The sequence below is a fragment of the Salvia miltiorrhiza genome, chromosome 5 (genome assembly GCF_028751815.1).
Source record: "Salvia miltiorrhiza cultivar Shanhuang (shh) chromosome 5, IMPLAD_Smil_shh, whole genome shotgun sequence".
Classification (NCBI taxonomy): domain Eukaryota; kingdom Viridiplantae; phylum Streptophyta; class Magnoliopsida; order Lamiales; family Lamiaceae; genus Salvia; species Salvia miltiorrhiza.
The window spans coordinates 8236518-8248998 of NC_080391.1; the positions used below are offsets into that span (position 1 = coordinate 8236518).

At 38.1% G+C, this 12481-nt stretch overlaps 1 protein-coding gene across 11 annotated transcripts; it reads left to right on the forward strand.

The window, feature by feature from the left end:
* Positions 1-9886: 9886 nt before the first annotated feature.
* Positions 9887-12481, forward strand: LOC130985719 (uncharacterized). 11 transcript variants are annotated; one of them, XM_057908811.1, is made up of 7 exons: positions 9898-10211; positions 10333-10345; positions 10476-10513; positions 10644-10661; positions 10786-10840; positions 11005-11079; positions 12390-12481. In XM_057908811.1, exons 1-6 carry the CDS (start codon positions 10058-10060, stop codon positions 11066-11068), a joined length of 342 nt encoding a protein of 113 aa, XP_057764794.1. In that variant the 5' UTR covers positions 9898-10057; the 3' UTR covers positions 11069-11079; positions 12390-12481. The 11 variants fall into 11 exon arrangements, 3 of the variants coding, with proteins under 3 accessions (XP_057764794.1, XP_057764795.1, XP_057764793.1); XR_009089053.1 differs by lacking the exon at positions 10644-10661 and having other exon boundaries at positions 10476-10548; XM_057908812.1 differs by lacking the exon at positions 10644-10661 and having other exon boundaries at positions 9899-10211.

Below are 12481 nucleotides of genomic sequence, written 5' to 3' on the forward strand. Positions count from 1 at the left end.
TGAACAACACGCGCCTTCCACCTTTTCCTTCATGCCTTGTCATGAAGGCTTATGCCGCTCTCGAGCCCCAACAGTGCGCCAGCCCACCACTTCTCCCTTCATGCCAACTCGATCCAGCCCTTAAAGTCAGGGTTGGTGATGCTCTTAGGACCGCAAATTTTCAATCCAATAAAATTATAATTTAAATAGTCCGATGTTCGATAGAGTTGACCCGAAAATAACCTGAACTCGAAATATATTGATCCAAAATTAATGTGTTTATCTGATTATATGGATTTTTTTTCTTGTTATTTAATTTTCAAATTCATTATTTTGCTTCTGGAAATTAGTAAAATAAGATTTTTTCCCCAAAAATTTATGAAATGTATTTTTACTCAATATTAGAAATTTATACTCATCATTTTACTTATTTATATTTTTAATTCAATACTTAACATAAAACATTTAGATGTAAAAATTTAAAAATTATAATCATATAACAAAAATTTATGCATCTTATATCTCTAAGAGTTATATATCAGTTACTATGTAAGTCGATGTTGAAATATATCTTAGTTATGCGTGTATTTATTTGTTATAAATATAATATTATAAAAAAATACATTAATAAAAAATTTCAATAAATTTCCGAGCTCGAATAACTCTATAGACTATCTCGAAACTCAAACATATAGGATTAAAGTTGAAAATTTCTAGCTTGAATTTTTTTTAATCCGATTAATTCGACAATCCGATAGAATTGATTTTTGCCCGAATGACACCCCTACTTATAAGTTGAGAACTTGAGATGATGCAGGTTATAAGTTCTGTTTGGAAAAAGAAAAGTTGAGGGGAGTGACAGGGGACCCAACTATGTGTGGTTCTAGAGAAAATTACATTATTTGTGAGAACGTGAGAATCATTAAATCTAATGCATCCACTGTAAAAATTAATGCATTCGCTGTTAAAATTAATGCACTCAAAAAATAATAAAAATTGCTCCCTTCAGGATTCGAACCCAGGATCTGCATTCATCCAACAAGATGGTGCATCCACCGTAGATCTTGATTAGGGCTGGAAAGTTCGGGATCGGGTATCGGGTATCGGGTACCCGAATACCCGACCCGAAAAAATCAGGTATCGAGTACCCTATACCCAAAAAATTCAGGATCGGGGTCGGGTATTTAGGGTGTGAAAAAATCGGGTATCGGGTATACCCGAAATACCCGATTTTTTAATTAATAGATTTTAAATTATTTAATTAAATTTATATGAAACTAAAACTAAAGTGACAGCTTAAACTAAAGTCACCGTTCCCGTTTGAAATTGAACTCCCAAATCCCAATCACAGCCCTAAGTACTCTCGCCCGGCCGCCCCCACTCCAGAAATCCCTCCCGTCTCTGACGAGTCGGCGACCCAGCGGCGCCCCTCGCCCGCCCGCCGTCGCCCAGACCAGAGCCAGTCGCCAGTGAGGAGCTCGCTCCCAGTCCCAGCCCCCCCAGCCCCGCAGTAGCCATGCCGCTAGTGGAGCTTCTCGCCAGTGGAGCTCCGACAACGTCACAACATGTATGCTTCTTCTTCTTCTTCTTCTTCTCTAATCTTTTTTTTAATACAAATTTCCTATGTCAATGTAGAATTTGCTGCTTTGAATTTGGTCATTGTCTCATTGAATTGGAATTGATTTGTATGATTTTCTTCATCTATATGAATTTCGGCTGAATTTGCTGATTAGCCTCATTTGAATTTGCTGCCCTGCTGCTGCTTTGAATTTGCTCCTTGTTTTTTGTTGGTTTAGGGAAAGGGCTTAAAATAGAGGGAAAATGATATTTTTTTTAAAAAATCGGGTATTAGGGTACCCGAATACCCTATTAAGCCAAATCGGGTAATTCGGGTACCCTAATACTCGATTTACCCGAATTCCAGTTTGACTTTGGAAATTAACATTTTGATCGGGTAATTTAAGGTACCCGACCGATTTCTTAATCGGGTTTGGGGTCGGGTATCGATTTCCGGCCTTATTCGGGGTTGGGTACCCTATTTTTTCGGGTAGGGTACCCGATCCCGACCTGATTTCCAGCCCTAATCTTGATGATCGAATGGCTGAAAATGGTTCTTCGTTCTTCTTTTATTTAGTGGTTTTTTCTTGAACAACTACATTATTTGTAAGAACGTGAGAACTATCAAATCTAATGCATCCACTGTAAAAATTAATGCATTCGCTGTTAAAATTAATGCAGTCAAAAAAATAAAAATAAAAATTGCTCCCTCCAGGATTCGAACTCATGATCTGCATTCATCCAACAAGATGATGCATCCACCGTAGATCTTGATGATCGAATGGCTGAAAATGGTTCTCCGTTCTTCTTTTATTTAGTGGTTCTTTCTTGAACATCTCTCATATAAGGTTAGTATCTAGTGTAAATTTAGTCTAATTGTGAAACTTAAGAACCATTCTACTCCATTGATTATTCATGATCCAAGGGTGGATATTTGATGCTGCATTTAAGTATTTTTCGCATAAAAATTGAAGATAAATTCGAATTGTAATATTTAGGGGTATTTTGGTGAACTGATTTTTGGATTACTTTATTTGATACACCAAATCCCTTAATTACCATATGTGCATTTAATTAGTGAAATCTTTTCAACTACCAACCATATCTATCACTATCACCGGTCATCTTCTCCATTTGCACTCTAGACTCTTCCATTTCCAGCGTCTCATGTTCCTCTGCAAATCTGTGAATAGGTTTGTTTTTATTTATTACTCCCTCCGTCCCAGCTTTTTGTATCCACTTTTAGTTGTAACAACTAAAAGTGGATACAAAAAGCTGGGACGGAGGGAGTATTTTTTTGGTTGATTTGTTCATCGCTTTTATGTTTTATCATCTTCGTTGAAAATATTCTTGCATTTGAACCTGCTTGTTCGTGGCGATGTAATGGGTTTCTGAAGTTGTGTGTGTGTGTGTGTGTTTTTTTTTTTTCATTTTGATAGTCCCGTTCTTCTTGTTCTTGCTTGTTTTATGTTTTTTTTTACCAATGGGTCTTAGGATCTGCATCTTATTGTTCGAATATTGTGAGATGTACAGTTGATATTTTTTGGGGTTCAATATTGGATCTCTCGTTCTTGCGAATATCCAAAATATTTTGAGATGTTCATAGATTAACCATTATATGTTCATGTGAGTATATGTATTATGTTCAAATGAGTGTGGCGGTGTTCATTTTTGTTCATCTATATTTCTGTGTGTTTCAAAAACAGAACTCTTTGTACAACTTATGTTAAACGATTTTGAATCTGAAATTCAGGGATTAATGATGAGAAAGCTGAAATAGAAATTTATTAAAAAGAAAAAAGGACAAGAAAACCCCTAAAAGCACAGACGCTAACAAATGGTCAGGTCACAAAGAAACCGTCTAAGAGCAAAACAAAATCACAAAAAAACCCGCAAAGGACCACAAGTGAACAAAAGAAAAACAAAACTAAGAGGAGAAATTTAAAAAAGTGTCCTCGTCCCCAACATCTTCGTCATTGATAAACATGCATTTTTACCTCTTGGTGTGTCATATTTGATGTTTAGTTATGAGGATTTTGTGTGTTTGTTGATTTATTTGAGCTTATATTCGTTTATGGTCAAGAACTTGTTACTTGCTTGTGTTCGAACGAATTTTCAGAAATAATGAAGCAGAATTTGGAAGAATTGGCTGAAATATAAGTTGTAGTTCGTCTCGAGATGAGTTCGTGAGCGCAAACGGATCATAAATCGGAGTTCGGACGAGAGAGAACGAGCCAAAACAAATCGCTGCGCAAAGCTGTCAAGAGTTCTGTTTCGTCACGCGGGCCAGCCATGCAGCCGCGCGACGTGGCCGCGCGAGTCGCCGTATTTCCGCCCAAAATTCGTTTTTTTAGCGATTTTGGGTATTTTTGAGAGCTACAAGGACCTAGGGCATATAAATACTCCCCAAGAACTTATTCTCTGCAGAACTTTTTTTCATCTTTTATCATATTTTACTTTTCCTGAGAGCTGAGAGAGACAGAGAACGGAGCCAGAGCAAGAACTGAAGACTCTCGAATTCTACTACGGTTTCATTGTTGAATGTTTATTTGTGTATTTGAGATATTGATTCTAGTTCATATGTCTATGTGTGGCTAGAATCCTTTTTTCCCAGGGTTTAGGGAGTAGACATGATTTGAATTTCTGACTATTTGGTTCAATTAATTGAGATTGTTTTTCCTTTTTATGTTCTTGTTATAATTGTTTGCTTTATTGATTGGCCACCAATTTAGCATAATCATAGGTTTTAATTTGATATCGGGAGATGATAATTATTACCTGAACTAAGAACATAAAACACATTTATTTTAATTCTAAAGGGAATTGATAATTGTGAGGGCATTAATCCTAGGAACTTTTAGGAGTTACATGTTAGAAGTGTGATCCGGGGACGGTAACCTTGCATGTAATCAACGGTTTGTATGCCACGGGAGTGGGTATAGACTAGTTTTGAGATTGCCTTAGGAATCATCTGATTAATTGAATTGAACATGTTAGTTAGGAGAATCTGTTGAAACCTTTGTCTTGGGAAATCTTGTCTTATCTGTTTCTCTGTTTCACAGCTTGATTTATTTTCTTTCCTGTTGTTTATTTATTTAGTTTTAAAACCAAAACTCTCAATTTCGTTTGTCCAGATAGAGTAAAATAATTTAGGATAGGAATTGATAAATTCAGTCTCTGTGGAATACGACCTTGCTTGCTACTGTACACAATTGCACTCGTACACTTGCGGCGTGTTAAAAGAAATTAGCGAACAGTCATCCAACATATCGGCCCATTTTCTTTTTTCATTTTGTAGAGACCACAGCTGACATAACTCGGGCTGCTTCAGAAGAAGAGTGAACCACAAAGTTTTGCAGGGTCGCCCCTCTAGCCTGAGCATGCTACACTTTATTAAAGAACTCCATATCGGCGACGGAGCATCAAGAACGGTGTTCTTGCAAAACGACACCAGCAGCACGGCCTGCTGGTTTTTGAAAATTTGAAGAACGTACCATTCTTGATTATACGCCGGAGTCGGTGCTTGATAGATGAATCAGAAACCTTTCCCTTCTTGGTAGCCCCCTTAGGTTCGCCCTCGGCCGCGAGGTATGGGAGGAATCCTCCATCGTCACCTTGTCTGGCGTCACAATCATAGCCAAATCTAAATTGCTACAGTGCATTGGGGTGACAACAGTGACAGTATCCGTCGGTCCATCAAAAGGATGAAAGTCCGAGGAATGAGGTGCCGAAGCCAAATCATTGAAGATGACAATCTTTTCGGCACCTCATTGAAGATGACAATCTTTTTGTTATCCTCCGACCGAGCCGAGGTCGGAGTGCTGTCCATATCATCATCCTCCACATCTTGAACGTACCCTTCAAATTCTCGTTCTCTTTAAATAGAGACCACTATTGCTATATTTCAACACATCTTCAAATTCTTCCATTTTCCTTCTCTACATATAACATCTAATATTTCTTTCTCTATTTTTTCAATGGATCGAGGCAATAATTCTTTCTTCAACTCTCAAAATTTCAAACCCCTCCCAAGACTATTATCCAAATTTTGCTGATATTCCAAGCTCCAATGAATTTCCAGAGTTTGATTATGCTATGAATTCAGAATTCTCGCAAAATCCTACTAATTCCCCTATTTCTGAATATCACCAAACCTCTTAAATTTTTTCTGCAAATCCTTCCAACAATGCGCAAAGTTGGACTGATATAGAAGATATATCACTAATGTCTGCTTGGTGCTTTGTCAGTAACATTCCAATTGTTGGCAGAAACCGAAATAGTAAGTCATTTTGGAAAAGTGTTGCAGATATGTATGAGCAAAGTCGCGCAGATAATCCAAGAATTGGAGGTCCAAGGTCCTTGGAATCATTGAGACAACGTTTCAAATGCCTCAACAAAAATGTAACTTTGTGGGTTGCTGCATACAAGAAAGCATATGAGCGATGAACGAGCGGTCAGTCCAAAGAGGATATCGAGAAAGCAGCTCAAACAATTTATGATAAAACTTAAGTTTACTCACCATGAGGTGTTTGAAAAATTATGAGCAGCTATCTGAACTGGGAATTGAAATTGCAAAGTACTGGTTACGTACGACGTTCTCACCTAGAACGATGAAGACAGTGTTGACGAAAGTCGCAGCAGCTCAAAAAATTAAGGATAGATGAAGACGTGAATCCTCCAACCAACTCCACTCCAGAAACTCCAGGTAGTGATGCTTCAAAATTCAGCGTCCTATTGGTAGGGATAAAGCTAAAGGTAAGGCAAAAAGAAAAGGAAAAACAAACAGAATCACAATCTTCGATAGTTTCAGATGCTTTCACTGTTGAACTACGTGAAATGAGGGATCACACGTGAAAAAGAAATGAAAAACATCTACGTTGAATACGTTGATGAAAAAAACTCAGTTATCTACAGAAGAGGAAACTCTCAAACGTCGGCTAATGGCAGAACTTTATGGAATGTAATCGAACTTATGATGCTTGTTTTAATTATTGTGTTATTTAAATTATTGTTGTATGGTTGATTTATGTAATTTCAGTGTAATTTTATTTTCTGTAATTTCAATGTAATTTCAGTTGTGCAATTTCAATGTAATTTCATTTTGTGGTAATTTCAATGACATTTCCAAAAGCCTTTACTTTCGGTGGCACCACCCATGTGATTTCTGAATTATTGTCACGATAGTTCCAAAGCATAACTTTCGGTGGCACCACCCATGTGATTTCTGAATTATTGTCACGATAGTTCCAAAAGCATTAACTTTCGGTGGCGCCACCCATGTGATTTCTGAATCATGCTCTTGCTTATATATTTATCCATGTATTCTTTCAAATCTCAGAACAATTATCTCTTCTATACTCTAGATAGAAAAAAAACTCCTCTTCAAAAATAGCCTCCGATCCAGTCTAATATTGGTGCTTCAAATTCTAGCGATGATGAAGCATGGGAACAAAGCGTTGCCGAACATAATCACCAACTTGATCACATCATTGAGGATGTGGTCATCCATGCCGCAAGTCTATCAGTACAACCTACCAATCATGCCGTTAGAGCAAGAAAGCGGTATATTGAAAGAAGACGTGAGATAGGTCATGAAGGTGTGTTCGGCAGTACTTTTCAGAAGATCCAATCTATCCCCCAGAATATTTCGAATAAGGTTTCGCATGCGAAAGCCTTGTTCGAACGTATAATGAAAAGCTCGTCGCCACCTATAGATATTTTCAACAACTCCCTAATACAAGCTGGCCATCTTGGTATGTCTCCAATTCAAAAATGTACTGCAGCTATGAGGGTGTTGGCATATGGCACTTCAGCCGATTTGCATGACGAATACTTACGAATGAGCGCCCAAGTCATTCGTAAATCAGTCATCAAATTTGTTGAAGGTGTCATTTCCAATTTCAGAGCCTGAGTACCTCCGAAAGCCCACTGAAGAAGATATGGCAGCTCTTTTTTATATCGGAGAACGGCGATGGTTCCCATGGCATGATGGGTAGTATTGATTGTATGCATTGGGAATGGAAAAATTGCCCTACTACATGGGCAGGGCAATATGCAGGACGACGCGGTACGCCAACATTATTCTGGAAGCAGTTGCATCACAAGACCTATGGATCTGGCATGCATTTTTTGGAACCCCAGGTTCAAGAAATTATATCAATGTACTTGATTGATCGCCTATTTTTTATTATATCTTGAAAGGTCGAGCACCTAAGGTCAATTATATCGTTAATGGCCGCAAAAGAAATATGGGATATTATCTCACTGATGGTATATATCTTCAATGGGCGGCATTTATCAAATCTATTCCTGCTCCATAACTTCGAAAGCAACCAGTTGTTTGCCCAACATCAAGAGGCTGCCCGAAAAGATGTTGAGCGAGCATTTGGAGTTTCACAAAACGCGTTTAGCTTTTATCAAGCGGCCATATCTTATTTGGGATCGTGATATTACGGAAAAAATAATGATTGCTTGCATCATCATGCATAATATGATAGTGGAAGATGAAAGAAACACTTACCTTAACTATCATGATCCTACAAATTCATCGAAGATCGACTAAGACAGAATACTCGTCAAAGTGAAGATGGAGAGGAAATTAATGATTTCGTATACTCTACAATAAGATTGCAAGCCTAGCGAGCTATATGAAAACTAGGAGTCCCAACTTCGTAATAGAGAAGCTCAAAACTCTCTATTACATGACTTGATCGAGCACATATGACAAAAGTTTGGCAATGATAATTAAATGCTAGTATGCATTGTTTTTTTTTTCTATTTCGAGTTTGGGTTGTTGTAATTTCTATTTTTAGTTTGTCGTAATTTAAATTTTATTAGTTGTTATTTTTTTTTTCATTTAATTTTTTTGTAATATTTTAATTTATATTTAATATTACAAAATTATTATGATTAAAAATAATAACAAAAATAATTATATATAATGTTGTGGTTGGATGTGTGGGTGGTCATTGATAAACCAATAAAATAGAAGTGGTTGGGTTGGGATGAATATTGAAGATGGTTGAATGGTTGGGTGGTTGGATGTTGCTGATAAACTTAGTCTTAGGGATGTCGAGCATAGTACTATAAAGCTTTACTTCAGAATAGACTGAGACCGAAGACAGCAACAGGTAAATAGAGCCCAATCTATACGTCAAAAGCTCACCTCTGTCGATGTTGTTGTTGTTGGGATTCACATTTCAGAATTTGAGTACCGATCAGACGATCATTCACTAAACTACAACTATAAGGTTTGTGGTTCATCATCGGAGTTTACATGTTTTGATGGAAAGAAAAGCATGACGTCTCTCTCAAACTCTAACCCTACTTTCGCCGTTTGATCTCGTCGACTGCCGCCATGTCCGACCAGTTGCTTACGATGTCGGCAGACCGGAGTGGTCTCAACCTTCCTCTAGTCTTGAGTAACTTTCATCGACCTTCCGTCCGTTGTGATAACAGTGCTTCTTCCGCTTCTTCTAAGGGTTTAAACCCTATGACGGCTGATATTTCTAGCGGTGCCGTGTGTGCTCTGATGAATAACCGTACGCCGGCCTTGGTCCTTCCGGAGAGAAAACTATTGCGGGTCCTTCCGGCGAGAAAGCTGCTGCCGGCCATGGTCCTACTACTAGTTAGGGCTGGAATTTCTTACGCGAATGTTACTGCTCCCGTTCGCGCCAAAAGACCGGATCTCTCTCCCCCCCCCCCTAGGCTAATTGAGGTTCATTGGTGGCCGCCACTGTCAGCTGGATGAAGGTAAACACGGATGGTTCGGCTCATGGTTCGCCAGGTAATATTGCGGCTGGAGGGCTTTTTAGGGACAGCTGGGGTTGGGTGCGCGCACTACAAGAAAAATGAGTATACATGACACTGCATACATGACGGTTTTTCATAAAAAGCGTCATGTATGAGCGCATTTTCAGTATATATGACGTTTAAAAAAAGAAGCGTCATCTATGCAGTGTCATGTATATAATACATGACGCTGTGCTGACACTTTTACAAAAAATGTCATGTATGAGCGTCGTTTATTCATAGCATACATGACATTAACTACAAAGCGTCATCTATGTGCGTTATTTTAAATGCTATACATGACATTTATTCAAATTGTCATGTATGTGGTTAAACAAACTATCATCAATCGTAATATTCTTGACATTTGACGTAAACGTCAACTATATTTAAAGCAAGTGTCATATATTGTATATATATTTAATATTTTATTTCTTTTTAATTTAAACTAACATTCTAAACCAGAATATCAAATCCCTAAGTTCCTAACTCTTTATCTCTCTTCTCGATCGACTACCTCCTCCGCCCCCAGTCCGCTGCGCCGCCTCCCTCGGTCCGACTCACCTCCGGCAGCCTCCCTCTGGTCCGACTGTCCCCCTCTGACTCCGTCTGCCCCACCCCGTAATCCGCCTCTACCTCCCATCAAATCCTCCGCCCCATCAAATGGAGACTTAAATCGAGCCCTAATCTCCCAACCCTCTGCAATCGACCGTGGTCCGAGCATCCACCAATGCTGCCAGAAGCTGACGCCGTCGACCGTTGCACGTTCCGTCCGATGACTAAGCCTCTGCTCCCATTCCCGGCGGCGAAGCCGGACAAAGCCTCTACTTCCGCTCCACACGCTGTCGCACCGACGTTTCTCCCTCTCTTGTCTCAGGGTTTAGGTCTCTCTCACACATTCTCTATCTCTCTCTCTCTCTCTCTCATACACAATTTCTATATATCTTCTTCTCTATCTAATTGCTCTTCCTCTTTCTCTCTAACAATGTGTCTTTCCCTCCCCAGGCCGATTGCAGCTGTGAGTTTTCTTCCTTGCATTATTTGTCTCCAAATGTGAGATTGGGCTCTTTTTTTTGGATTTCTAACAATTTGCAACTTTGCTTTGTTTGTGAGGCTATTGTTGTTGATGAATTTTGGGGCTATTGCAGTTTTGATGAATTTGAAATTGGTGGTGATGGTTGCAGCTGTGAGTTTTCTTCCTTGCATTATTTGTCTCCAAATGTGAGATTGGGCTCTTTTTTTTGGATTTCTAAAAATTTGCAACTTTGCTTTGTTTGTGAGGCTATTGTTGTTGATGAATTTTGGGGCTATTGCAGTTTTGATAAATCAACGGGGTATACAGATCTCACACCCTCTCTATATTTTGGTGCAATTATGTACTTAGATTTCATGTATAAAAGAATAAAACACATAGAGAGAGTTGGCATGCTCTGAAAACGATTTGTTTATCTGCTGCAGCTGAGAGGAGCAAAAATTCTGAAAATGAATTCAAAACCCTCCCAAATGGTCTCAATTAGTATATGATAACAACTCTCAAATTCTTTGCTTTTACATTTTAAGTATAAACTGCTAAGTCTTATAATCATTTATGTTTATGTATTAGTATTAGCATTATTAAGCTATTTTGTAAGGCATGTAGTTGCTGAATTTGATGATAGCTAGGCTTGATTTTGGTATGTACTATGATTTGAAGACTAGAGACGGACTTGAAGCTGTAAAGGGATCTCGGGTTATAGTATGATTGTGGCACAGGTGAAAAATTTCAGTCTAGTTCCTCAATAGTCTCTATTTGCTTACTCTGCTTTCATTTTAAAGAAGTAGTTCAGTAGTAGAGGCATTCTGTATTTTATTTAGTCGTTGATGGATATTTCTTCGATTCATGTTAATGGTAGCTATTTCTCAGAATCTGTGCAACTTACTTGTACTAGAAAACTTACTTAGTTTCAATTATGGTATATGTTTGATTAGGTCTCTCTTTATGTTTATGCAGTCAACACTTGGCTATGCTCCTAATTGGTAAGTCTAGGAAGAAGTTGCTGAGTATATGTATTTGATTGTGTAAATCTGTCAATTGATATCTCGCCTGTCATCATGGACCAATTTTGTTTGGGCTTTCTGGAGCTTCATATTCAATCCATATGCACTTTAGGAATACTGATTCTAGTCTCATTAGTTCCTTTTTGATGACATTGATGAAGCTATTGATTTTTATTCTGAAGATAGTTTTTTTTTTTCATGATTAACCTGCGGCTTTGCACTTAATGCAAGATGATAATCTACGGGGGCTTATGCCTTCGATGGAAGCTACTTCAGATGGCCTAACCACATCTGCTTCTTGAGGACTATGAGGGGCTGCAGAAGAATTGCAGCACGAACATGAGTGCGATTTTATTACAGGTATCCTCCTGCTATATCTTATAGTTTTTCATTAGTTTATTCGATCAGTTGTTTTCATTTTTGTTGCAAGTTTTGGTCTGATGCTAAAATCTCCGGTTGTTATGTTTTCTGGTTATATGTATCTTTTAAATGTCTTTTGAGTGCGGAGGAGAAGTGCCGACTGCTTCCGGAATTTCATTCGTGTTTAGAAATTGATTTCAATTGTGTATCTAGCTTTCTCTTAGAAATAATTGGTGAATATTTTTCTAAGATGATATCTTTATTTTTGTTGTGGATTTCATATGAGTCCAGAGAAACTTATCTTGTTTGTGATTGCAGAAGTTAAACTCACCTTTTCTTTTGTTACCAATATGCATCAATTCTACTATTAAAAATATTGGCTCATTCATGTACCTAGTAACAGTTAGGCAACATGTCGAGTGATATAAGTAACTTGTTTTGATTCATAGGATAAGTCGATAAGCATATGATCTACAGCTTAGTTGTGTCTTGTTCATAGGTAGAATAATGTAGGCAGATCATAATATATAGTTTGTTTTATCTTCATCTTCATCCTCAATGAGAGGTAAACTAATTCCTTGATAATTTTGTTTTTCTTATGCACTACTTGCTCAATTTTAGATTGTTTAGATCATTTAAGCTGATTTGGCTCCGTTTCTGAAAAGGAATTGCCAAGAGAGATACAACAACCCTAGAGGAAGAGAGCTGGCAATAGTCCGAGTGCTAGCACTGTGTTGAAATGCAATCACCCATGCCA

Excerpts from the sequence above, each read along its gene's own strand:
- LOC130985719 (XM_057908810.1), top strand. The coding sequence starts at position 10,058 with ATGCTGCCAGAAGCTGACGCCGTCGACCGTTGCACGTTCCGTCCGATG. Across the intron at positions 10,381-10,475 it reads TGCATTATTTGTCTCCAAAT|TTTTGATGAATTTGAAATTG; the intron begins GTGAGATTGGGC and ends GGGCTATTGCAG. Across the intron at positions 10,514-10,785 it reads TGGTGGTGATGGTTGCAGCT|CTGAGAGGAGCAAAAATTCT; the intron begins GTGAGTTTTCTT and ends TATCTGCTGCAG.